Source organism: Mus caroli, chromosome 1, assembly GCF_900094665.2.
Source record: "Mus caroli chromosome 1, CAROLI_EIJ_v1.1, whole genome shotgun sequence".
NCBI classification, from domain to species: domain Eukaryota; kingdom Metazoa; phylum Chordata; class Mammalia; order Rodentia; family Muridae; genus Mus; species Mus caroli.
Genome location: NC_034570.1, coordinates 4,833,523 through 4,846,582, shown reverse-complemented (window position 1 = coordinate 4,846,582; position 13,060 = coordinate 4,833,523). Strand labels below are relative to the sequence as shown.

General features: G+C 36.4%; 1 protein-coding gene across 11 annotated transcripts in view; it reads left to right on the top strand.

The window, feature by feature from the left end:
* The window catches only part of Sntg1 (syntrophin gamma 1), an 835,208-nt gene that overhangs the window by 629,700 nt on the left and 192,448 nt on the right, over nt 1-13,060 (top strand). For 10 of the 11 annotated variants that reach the window (XM_029469700.1, XM_029469725.1, XM_029469958.1 and 7 more), the window contains one exon: nt 5,434-5,563. The exons of the other annotated variant lie outside the window; for it this stretch is intronic. In XM_029469700.1, the coding sequence (XP_029325560.1) occupies nt 5,434-5,563 (130 nt within the window). The remainder of the gene's footprint in view (nt 1-5,433; nt 5,564-13,060) is intronic. 11 annotated transcript variants of the gene reach the window in all.

Genomic DNA, 13,060 nt, shown 5'->3' with positions numbered 1-13,060 from the left:
CATTGGACTTGCCAACTTTATATGCCCCAGTACAGGGGAATGCCAGGGCCAAGGGGTGGGGGTGGGTGGGTGGGGGACTGGGGGGGGAGTGTATTGGGGACTTTTTGGATAGCATTGGAAATGTAATTTCGGAAAATACCTAATTAAAGAAAAAAGGAAAAAAAACAATGAATTTATGAAATTCTTTGGCAAACGGATAGATCTGGAGTATATCATCCTGAGTGAGGTAACCCAATCATAAAAGAACACACATGATATGCACTCACTCATTAGTGGATATTTGCCCAAAACCTCGGGATACCCAAGATACAATTCACAAACTACATGAAACTCAAGAAAAAGGAAGACCAAAGTGTGAATATTTCGATCCTTCTTAGAAGTGGGGAACAAAATACCCATGGAAGGAGTTACAGAGACAAAGTTAGGAGCAGAGACTGAAGGAATGACCATCCAGAGTCTGCCTCACCTGGGGATCCATCCCATATAAAATCACCAAACCCAGACACTTTTGTAGATGACAAGAAGTGTTTGCTGACAGCAGTCTGATATAGCTGTCTCCTGAGAGGCTCTTCCAGTGCCTGACAAATACAGAAGTAGATGCTCAGAGCTACCTATTGGGCTGAGCAGAGGGTCCCCAATTAAGAAACTAGAGAAACTACCCAAGGAGCTGAGGGGTTTGCAGCCCCATAGGAGGAACAACAATATGAATTCACCAGTATCCCCAGAGCTCCCTGGAACTAAACCACCAACAAAAGCATACACATGGTGGGACTCATGGCTCCAGTTGCATTTGTAGCAGAGGAAGATGTAATTGATCATCAATGGGAGGAGAAGCCCTAGGTCCTGTGAAGGCTCTATGCCCCAGGGTAGAGGAATGCTAGGGCCAGGAAGCAGAAGTGGTTGGTTTGGTGATCAGGGTGAGTGGGAGGGAATGGGGGGCTTTCAGAGGGGAACCAGGAAAGGGGATAGCATATGTAAATAAAGAAATTATCTAATAAAAAGAAAAAATAGCAGCTTGAACATTCACCTCAAATTCAGGCTTCATTAACAGAATAAAAGATGTGAAAAGAGAATCTCAGGAATTAAAGACATGACAGAAGAAATGGATACAGAAAATTGACAAAATAGTCTTACAAATCTTGAGATAAGGTAAATACTTTAGAACATTTTAGTGAGTTAAGTAAAACTTAAAAAGAGTGTGAGATGGGTGGAAATAACTCCCATTGGGAATAGTCTGGGCTTTGATTTTGATTTTGATGTTTCTCCCTCACATATTCAGGTAGTCTGTCTGATATAGGGCACAGATTTAGAGGAAAACTTTAAACAACCTCTAGAGGAGGGGGAGACATAGCCCAACTCCAGAGCAGCTTCTCATTTAATTAGAACAGAATAAAGCAACATTTTAATATCATCCATATGTAAAAGACACATGAAACAATTTTAAAGGAAAGAACACCGAATCTGTGACTAAGGGGATGGACCAGAGTAAGCTGCAATCAAAGAATGGCAGAGACAAGAAGAAAAAAAAAATGAGCCCTGGCTAGAGAGCTCAGCAGAGGAGGCTTCAGGAAGAAGTTGAAAGATGCATCATGTTGCAAGTAGGCAGTGTGAACCACAGCTCTGCCTACTCATCTTTAACCTGGCTCCTGGTTCTGCATCTGCAACAAACCTATAGACAAAGAGAAAGCTCAGATTCATCAAACAGTAACTTTAAAAGACAGAGCATTCACACAGTCAGGTGGTGAACACCTTTACTCATATACCCAACAGTCAGTTTCCATCTCAGCTTTTACAGCAAGGGCCAACAACATCCTGGTGGTCTTTCACCTCATGGATTTATGCTCTATCCATCTTTTTCAGGAATCCTCCCTCAAAATGTGTGCTACAGACATACAGAATATTTATCTACACCTCTGGAAGGTTTCTGATGCTTCTTATTTCACAATCTAAGTGTTGAGAATGTGACAGTAGCTCCTTCTAAATGCTGGGCATTTCTTAGCTTCCAGCATGCTTGAAACATTGAGTGACTCAAAGCTCTTCTATAAAGTATAGTCATTAAAGAACCCTAGCTCCCTCCAAATACTGGAACTATCTGATTTTTCCAGCTTCCACTACTCTGGGTGCCTCTAGGGTCTCAAGAGAGGCAAAAATAAAAAGAATGAAAGACAGACAGACATACAGATAGAGAGGAAGGAGGGAAGGAAGGAAGGAAGAAAGAAAAGAAAAGAAAAGAAAAGAAAAGAAAAGAAAAGAAAAGAAAAAAGGAAAGAAAAGAAAAGAAAAGAAAAGAAAGAAGAGAAGGAAAAGAAGGAAAAGGTGAATCTAGGTGAACACCCAAATCTTGGGGTAAGCTCCCAAATATTATAAGTCTATAGTCATTTAGAGATTCGCCAGTCTAACAAAGAATAAAGTTCAAAAAAAGAGAAGCTTTTATTCACCAGGGTTACTCCAGAGTCTCATAATTACTAAATGTAATGCTCAGGTACAGCAGTAGAGGTTAATACAGGCAAAGAACACAACGTTACATCATTACACTGTGTTCTTCTGTAAGCAGAAGGTCCTCTCATGTAAAACAAACTTTTGTTTACAGTAACAGAAACAGTGGTGACCAGCAGTTAACCTTGTGACTTATTCCCTTGTATAACAATAGCTTTCTTAAGCTTTTACAAGAGCAGGTAATTTCATAAATGAAACCTTAACAGCACTTAACATTTGGCAGTCCATTTCTGCTTTAAAGATCTCTAAATCACAGTTCTGCTTAAACTTTGAAACCTAAAGTAAGTCATCAGCAAATGTAAGGTTAGCCCTGATATTACAACTGTGTGCTGTAGTTATGCCTTTATCACTTCTCTTCACCTTCACTCTCCCCTCATCATTCTCTTTCGCCTTTCCATTTCTTAGTTACTTTTATGTACTGAGATAGTAATGGACCAAAGTGGAGGAACATTTGAAATGTAAAGAAATATAATAATTAATAAAATAAATAAATAAAGGAAAAACCCAAACAGATAAGAAAATAGAAAATAACATACTGAGATAGTATGTTGGTCAAATACTAAAATGTTGACACAGATAATCCATGATCTAGGGATGAGCTACACATGTGTAGAATGATTTATAAATCTTATTGATGATCCCTTATTGTCACAGGTCAAGAAACCCGTGTTTCCCAAAATATGTCTTGTTTTTCAGGCCCCCTCAGGTTTGTTTTTGGATTTCTGATTTCTATGTGAGATTTGTGGTTTCCATTAGCTTCCCCATCGTAGCCTTTCTACTGTGTAGGTTGAGGACTCAGGAGCAATTTTCTTGTCTCTAATCAACCATTCTTATTTATGAACCTATTGAATGCCATTCATTCATGTGTCATCATTCATCTGTGCACCCAAGAAGAGTCTCCAAGTCACATTATTTCCCTCATGTTATAGTAGACCTAACCTTAATGCTTATTTATACATGATAGCCACACAAACACTTGCCATGGATCTATGCCAACTTCATTGCCTGTAAAGTGCAGGAGCCTTCCTCAATTTTATCTGCCTATTCTATACCCATGTTCCTACTTAAATATGTGTTAATCAAGTCACAATAACTGTTTTTTTTGTTTGTTTGTTTTTTGTTGGTTTTTTTTTTGCCTCTGAAGCTCTTGGTTCTAATGCATAAAAATCACTATCTCATTCCTATCCAAACCTTGAAAAGTAAGCATAGTTATGACACAGAATCAATTATGAAGAAAAATAAGAATAATTAACTTCAATGATTAGAAATATATCTATTTTAATGCATTACCCAGAGTATAAAACTATTTTGTATTAATATGAAGATCTGGGTGTATAAAACTAGTCTCCTAGGTTTATTCTATCTGAGACTATATCAGGTATTACATAGATTTAAGAATTGAATTGAATGCATGCATGAATAGAAATATCTAGCTGTCATTCTCTTTTTGTAGCTTTTGAAGAAATGACTGTAAGAAACACAGAGTGGAAAATATGAATTGCTATCAAATGTGTCCTCCTATTCCACAGATAGTTGTGCTTCTGCCTGGACTTCTTAAAAAATTATTGATATATATGTTTGTGTGTGTGTGTGTGTGTGTGTGTGTGTGTGTCTGTGTCTGTGTTTAGCATGCATGTATGTCTGTGTAGCACATGGATACTTGGTTCCCTTGGAAGCCAGAAGAGAGACTGTAGTTTACAGATGGTTGTGAGTTTACTTGTGGATGTTCAACCTAGGTTGTCTAGAAGATGAGCCTTTGCTTTTAACTGCTGAACCTTCCCCTGAATCCAACTTCGTGATATTTTAAGTGTCACAGTCACTCTTGAGTATTGGAGTGAAAGCTCAAGTGTAGGGGGATGGCTCATCCATTAAAGGCTAAGCTCACAATCAAAACTATAAGAATTAAGTTCTATGTGTGGGTGAATCAGGAATCTACATTTTTCATGAAGCACATTTTTATCATAAAAAGGTTTAAATTATTTTTATTTAAGCAAACATACTTTTTTTTTTTTAACAGGAAATAAGCAGTGCATGTTTGAGTACATTCCTTTCTCTGGCATGAAGTGTCAGGTGTGATAATTAGTTTCTCTACACAAATTGAATGCACAATACTTTGGCTGCCAAAACTGGTACCAGGTATTTCCTTTAGAGACTGGATTTAGCCTAGAGAGAAAATAAATGGACAGACCCACACATGACTCTTGAGCTAGATGTGTGCTCCCTGGGTTTACCTTTCTTTCAGGAAATGCATAATATCTAATATCCTCAAATACCCACTTGTAGAACTGATAGAGCCAGGAAAAGTGTGTGTTTGGAAAGAATATGTGAATGCATGCAGTTTGTGTCACATTTCAAATGCCTAGCTAAGGAAGTTGTCTATCACTCCATGATTGGTGGATTTAAGTATGAATTGTGGATTTTCTAAAGTGCCGCACATAACCCAACAGAGTAATTCTCCTGGTCAGGGCTTTGGTGACTCCAATTTCATGTTTTCTGCCCATTAATCCTATATTCAAACAATGATCAAGAAATTAACATGAGTTTTACCATGTAGTGCTTAACATTTGTGTTTCCAATTCTTGTACTGTAAAAAAAAAAAAAAAAAACTTACAAATGTCAAGAGCAGAGACAGAATTATAGACTGGGAATGTTTGGTCAAAGAGAAAAGAATGTCCCCTAAGTTGACGTTGTTCAATAGCACATGCTTTGCTTTATATCTCAAAGGTTGTCCATATTTGGGTGAATATAAGAATGTCATCTCATTATTTGTAAATAGATATTATCCTGGTCTTTTCGTTGATTCACTTTAAAATGGATATATTTATAAAGGAGGTAATTGGATTTGAATCTGGAAGTTTGCTTTATCGTCTTAAGGACCAAACTATAAATGGCTAACTAACAAAGTATTTCATCTGTTCTGTTCTTATGCACTTTTAGGCAGAATGCTTTCCAAGTTGTTGCTGTGGATGGAGTCTGCAGTGGAATTCTTCAGTGCCTCTCTTCTGAAGACTGCATGGATTGGCTCCAAGCAATAGCAGCTAACATTTCAAACCTCACAAAGCACAATGTAAGTGCTGATTTAAGGAATAAACATCTAACCAGCTAGTCATTCAGCATTTGTAGGTTTATTCAGTGGCATTTAACTTTGCTTCATCTGCTTAGTGCCATTCCAAGAACAAGTTTCCTTCTGCTTCCTGGTAAAGCTGTTCTGAAATACAAGAGAAAAATCATGTCAGCATGAAAGCCCAGGCAGACCTGACCTGTGAGAAAACACTCACAGTCCAGTGCCAAAAGCAACTGCTTTAAGTAAACATGATACAGAATCTTGCATAAAAATAATATGCATAATTAAGAGTACCCTTAGCAAGCAAGCTGATGAATTTCAAAGAAATGAACTTGATTTGTCTTCAGTGACCCTAGGACTGTGGCAGAGAATGTATGAATGAAAAGATCCAAATAAAAGGTGACAACATAGAGACTGGAAGTTTCCTGTGGTGCTCTGTAGGCACAAGACTAGTGAGTGGCTGTCCTTATGAGTTGCAAGAACCTGTGTAGCATGACAAGGTCTCTGTCACTAGAAACAGCTTCTCTCTTATCTTGTGTTTCTCATAACCTTCTTTATTCGCCCTCATTTCCTGTGTGGTTTTCTGGTCATCATGTCTTTGCTACCATTACATTTGCCACAGACTAACTTCTATTGGGTCTCCTACCTGTGGGGAACAGGTTTCTGGTTGCAGGTGAACAAGGGTCGGTGAGAATTGACAGACAGACGCAGGCACTAGAGAATGCTGAATCTGAATGTATTTTGTCCAAAGGAACATCAGACTTTTAATACAGAAGAAAACCAAGAAATCCAGGCAAACACATCTGCCAAGTTACATTGACACAGAACAAAAAGAATGCATACATAAAAAGATAGCAGGAGCCAGGCCACCACTGAGAATAAGAACAACCCTTAATTAAAAAGATCAGCTAAACACAGGAACCAGGTGAATGCTCTGATGCAATGCTAGTCTATTGTTAAACCTACAACCAGGGGTTCTTTAGTAAATACCTGATTATGCTATTCCTCTGGTCCTAGTGAAAAAACCTGGACCAGGGGAATCTGTTTTACTAACCCACCTATTTCCTAGGCCATTGTGTATTCCTGGGTTTGGGTGAGTCTCAGCTATTGTCCCAAGTAATTACTATGCAGACTAGCCCTGAGCTTTTCTAGCTCTGTTCTTTGTAATGCCTAATTAGTTTCACTGTCTCTACTAGAAGTGAATTTGAATGTTACTGAATAGGTAACATTCTTACTGAATTCCAAGCTCAGGGTTGGCTTCAAGGACTGCCTAGGACATTGGAACACTGGCGAAGGCTTAGCTATATGTCAAAATCAATCCTTAAAAGGGCTTATAATAAAACAATACTGAAAGAGAGCATATTGATCTATACACCAGACTAACACAGGGACAGGGTTTGAGTATATGGGCTATTGGAATGCCAAGGTTCCAGGAGGCTGTTTCTGTGAAACTCTTTGTCTCCTAACTGCTTCCAGGCTTTTAGGCCTACCAAGCAGACTGCACTGGAGTGGACGTAGCATACATTGAAATAGTTTATCCTTTCTTGATATTCTAGAAAAATATTCTAATAAAGTTTGAAAATAAAAAAACAAGAAGAAGTACAAAGCTTAGACTATAAAATTCTTTTTGGACAAAAGCAAGGACCTGGATTTATACCCAGAACATGTGAGAAAAAGCATAGTGCCCTATATTTTTAATCAGCACAGGGGGACAGAAACAATCAAATCACTGACACTTACTGGCCAGGATGTATAGAGCATTTGGCAAGCATCAGACAAGTGGATGCTCTGCAAAGAACTGATGAGTTACAGCTGAAGTTGCTCTAGAGCATCTGTACACATGCATCTATACCTACGCATGAATAGAAGTACACTTACACAGTTATACCCACCTACTAGTGTCATGTTGTTTAATTTTGATAGTATTATAATAGATTGTTCCATTTTTGCATCTATACACATGAATCTACAATTGTACATGAATATACAAACATTTGCATAGAGACACAAACCCACTAGTGTCACATCGTTTAATGCTGGTAGTATTATAATAGATTATTCCATGTTTCATCTATACATATGTATACATCTGCACATGGACGCATGTACATTTATACAGACACATACCTCTACTAGTGTCATATTGTTTGATGTTTGTAGTATTATAATAGATCTTTCCATTTTTGCATTTATACACATGAATCTATACTTGCACATGAACCCACACATATTTACACACACACACACACACACACACATACACACACACACACGTCACATTGTTTACTGTTGATAATATAATATAAATCATTCCATTTTTGAAAAAAAAATTGTGATCAGCCATTCCTTTGCCTCTGTTCCTTCTCATGCCCTCAGTTATTTCATAATACTTGAGAAATCATCGTGGAAAATCAGAAGTTTGAATTCAGGAGTTAGGCAAAATGTGCAAATCTTATGAACTTATGAAATCACAAATCTTTCTTAAAGCTAATGTCCCTTTCAGCCAGAGTAACTGCAGATTTTGCTTTTGGCCCCAGAAAGATCTCAGTAAATATTTTGTATCTTTCTTCAAACTAAGACAGGCCAAGATGTTATAGCCAATTGCCTTATATTTGTGTTACTTTTTAACTATTCTGGGGGTGAGAAGATTGACAAAGCTGAGTTTAACTGTTGTGCTAATGAAGACAGAGGAAAATTAAGATGTGCCTGTAAAAACACAAATAGACTGAATATCCATAACCCTGACCAAGCTACATGGTTTGAGTCAAAGCGATGTTCTGTTTTCCTGCCAAACTTTGTTAATTTGTGGTGTCCTACTAAAGCTGAGATATGAAGATTGTAATTCTATCTCTCCTGTGTTTCCATGCCAATATCTTATGAGAATGTGACTTTATGTTTCTTGGCAGCAATCAGAAGGATACCTTACTCATGAACCCTGGTTTTGTATATGTGAGAAACTTTTTTTAAAGAGTAGAATGCTAATCTTTAAATAATTTCTTTCTTCATAGCCAGAATCAAATTGTCCTAAAGATACTTTTAGAAAATCTGCTCCTTACAAGAAATGTTTAGTTAAGGGAAAGAGAGGCAACTAAGAGCACTTGAAAATCTAGTACTGTGATAGAGAGAATGTGAAAGTGTAGAAGCTCTTGTAGAAAACACATACCAGCTTCATGGCACAATTTCCACCTAGAAAAGTGTTCACCATGAAATGTACAAAAGAGAAACCATCTATGGACACTTGGTGTTACCTTCCTTTCTGCAGCTGTGGTAAAGCTTTCTAACTACAAGACACTTCAAAATTTATTGGATGTATACTCCATAGTCTATCATGATTGAAGTCAGGGCAGGAAGTCAAAGAGGATCTTGACTCAGAAACCATAGAGAAAACCTGCTGACTCTTAGATCACTCAGGTTCTTGTTTAGTTACCTTCTCATAAAGTCTATGGTCACCTGTTCAAGGAATTGTACATCCCATAGTGGGCTAGGCCATCCTATATCAACTTATATTCAATTAAGTCCCCAACAGACATGCCCACTAGCCAGTCTGATCTAGGAAACATCTCAGTTGCAACTTTCTTCTTAGGTGACTCAGCTGTGTCAAAGTAACTTGGACATCTTATTTCATCTTCTAGGCGACTCCCATGCTTGCTCTGCAAGTACTGTAATATAACTTATCTGTCCATTATTTAATTGCTCTGTATTATCATGTCATTTTGTTCTTCTAGTCAGTTCTCATTAACAAATATTTATGATTATAATATATGTTGACATGTGTGTAGCAGTACATCAGTTTTGAATTATAAAAGTACAAAAGGAGAAATTCACATTTTCCCCACAGAAACCAAGCCATGATAGTTAGATGTTACTTCAAGTTCTCTTACTTTTTCTTATTCTAAGAAAGTTCTAGAAAGAAAATCTTGTATAAATATTTAGAACTGATCATTTTTCCTATTATTTAACTAATCTTTTTCAGAATACTGAGGTAGTGTGGCTGCTAACAATGGATGAAAATAATTCCATGTCTGTAAATATATCAGATGTGGAAATTAAGATGTAAAAATTTCACACAAGTTATTGTTAAACATATAACAAATTTGAAAAATATTAAAGTACATGAGAAATTGTAACTTGTACCTATCACACTTGAAATGATATAACTCATTTGTGCTTATGTGCATATAATGATTACATCTGAAAAGGTACACTTTAGATCAACATTAGTTAGTCAGAAAACAAGAAGTATATCCTGTTAATACTGGATACACGTTAGCAAGAATATATAGTAATTTTGTATTTGTAAGCTTTGGTACTGTGGTATCAATATTTCAAAAGACAAAATTTTAATTTACAGATGGCTCTAGTAAAACTCATAGTGGAGGACCTTGGTGCACCACTGTGATCTTTAGATAGGTCATCCAAGCTAAATTTTCAAAGAGAAACTTCAGAGTTGAATTATGCCATGCATCAAACTCAATTAACACAAATTTACAGGATACAATTAAATATTCTTGGATTACACATTACCTCAAAAGCACATGGAACTTTTCATAAAACAGATTAGATTTGATGCCACAAAGCAAGCCTTCCTAATTTCAGAACCATGAGGTAGTTTCTTATATCTTATGTCGTAGTGTAATAAGCTAGAAATCAATGAAAAAGAAGTCACAAAGTTTGTGGAACTTCTTAGAATTTGAAAATGCACTCTTGAGTGACCAGTAGACTAGTGAAGAGAAGAACAATTACAATTTTTTAAAAATGCAACAATTAAAAATTAAATAGGATTGGGGACCCTGAAGGGGGTAGGAACTCCACAGGAAGACAAATAGAGTCAACTAATATGGACCCATGGGGGTTTTCAGAGACTGAGCCACCAACTAAAGAGCATACATAGGCAGGACTGAGGTCCCCATACCATATGTAGTAGATGTACACCTCAGGTTTTATATAGGCCCCCAACAACTGGAGCAGGGTCTATGCCTAAAGCTGGTGCTTATCTGTGGAATCTGCTCCCCTAACTGGACTGCTTTGTCTGAGCTCAGTGGGAGAAGATGTGGCTAGCCCTTCAGAGACTTGATGTGCCAGGGTGGAAGGATACCCAGACGACCCCCACCCTCTCAGAGGAGAAGGGAAGGGGGGCAATTATGTGAGAGAGGGAACCAGGAAGGGGGACAGTTATCAGGATATAAAACTGAATTAATAAGTAAATTAAATGAAAATAACCTATGTTTTTAGAGCATTTGGGATCTTTAAAGCTGTTTTATACACAGCATTTATATGTGTGTGTTTCAGATAAAAATTGATAGGTTTCAGGTAAAAAATAATGTGTCTCAAGGAATATGAAGAAATAAAACTTAAAATAATATATGGCAAAAAACAGACAAAAATATCATGGGAGAAATTAATAAATGTGATGAAAAGAATTATAAGAATTGATGAAATGAAGAACTGATTCATTGTGACATAATCAAGATTTATAAACCAAAGTAATGAAAAGAAAGAAAAGATACATATTTAAAATATTAGATGAGACAAAACAAAACACAACAAATATTACAAGAGATGCTAACACAATCCAGAGACTTGTGAGGACATACTTTGAAAACATGTTTTTAAAAACTAGAATATGAAGAAATACTGGAAATTGATAGAGAAATCTTACTACATATCTTTACAAACAACTTATCCAGATGCATAGCCAGCAACAAAGAATTTCAGAGATAGCTCATGACAAGATAGATTCACTGATGAATTACAACTCTCAAATTATTCTGTTTAATTGAAAGGAACAAAAAGGAATGTGGTCAAATTCATTTCATGAACCTATTATTACTATGATTATGATCAGATAAAGACAAAAAGGAAAAAGAAACCAAAATGAATACTATAGTGTGATGCCCTACTGAACATAGGAGCTAAAAATCTCAATGAAATACTTATAATCAATTTAGCAAAGTAAGATCAAGACAGTTCATTCCAGGAGTACAAACACATTTTAGCATGTATAGATCAATTAATATGATATAGAAGATAAAAAAACAACAATTAGCCATGCATTTTAGAAAGAGCAAGGGCATATGCAAAAAGCACTGGGGATGGAGGGAGAAGGGAGAATATTATATAATTACGTTTAAATTTAAAAAAGTATATATAAAAGAAGAAATATCACATGCTCTCTCAATAAATGTGGAAATTTCTTTCCAAGAATTTAACACACCTTCAGGATTAAATCCTAAAGATACTAGAAATAGGAATTATATACCTCAATAGTAAAAAAAAAAAAAAAAAAAAAAAAAAAAAAAAACCTGTATACAACAACCTATATCTGACATATAAGTAAATATAGAGTCATAGCATAACCTCTAATATCAGGGATGAGATAAGGGTATCACTGCACTCTTACTCAGTATAGTGCTTACAGTTATACACAGAAAAATAAAGCAAAAGAAAGAGAAACAATACATATCAGGAAGAATGATCTCAAATTCATTCACATGTTGATTCTGCAGTTTAAAAACCCTACTATAAAATATCTAGATATCATAAAAAAAGTAGGAGACAACATCAATACATAAATCTCAGAATTTTCTTTATACCAGTATTTGGTTTACCGTTAAAAAAATTAAAAAAGCAAAAATAGAATCTCCTTAACAATTGTTTCAAAAACAGAAGTACTGAGGGATAACTGAGGAGAAGAAAGACCTCTACAGTACCATTTCTCAAGCTCCATAAAAACACTGATGATCTCAATAGGATATAAAAAATAACCCAAATGATTATGGATTATAAAATTAATATTATGAAAATATTGGTGAGAATAAAAAAATAGAATGAATACAGTCCCCATGAATCCATAGCATTCATTACAGAACTAGAAATTTGCATGTTTTGCAATTTATATATATGGAAGCATAACGTGCCCTCAACTGTCAACACAATTTAGGTTTAAAAAAAAAGCAATTATACATGAACTCAACTTCTACTAAATTCAATAATTAATAACAAAACCAGCAAGTTGCTCAAGCAAACAGACAGAAAGATCTATGTGACTGCATAAAGAACCCAGAGATAAATGTGGACAGATATGACTAGCTAAAAGCTGACAATGGTGCCAAAACACACAATGGGAAAGAGAGGAAGTCTTTAAAAGATATTGTCAAAAACTGGAGATCCCCCGGAGTGCTTTGCCTGAGCATCTGCAGCAGACATCTTGTTTCCGGGACCCCACCGAGAGTATTCTGCACAGGTGAGAGTGCAGAATACAGAACCTAACAGCTTCTGGGATAGGCAAAAGCAACTCAACTTCGGGACAGGTCCTGTTTTGGGTCTTCATCTTTGGCCAAGAGGGAGGTCCTAACGCCAGATATCTGTGCACCTTCCCTGTAAGAGGAGAGCTTGCCTGCAGAGAGTGCTCTGACCACTGAAACTCAGAGGAGAGAGCTAGTCTCCCAGGTCTGCTGATAGAGGCTAACAGAATCACCTGAGGAACAAGCTCTAACCAGA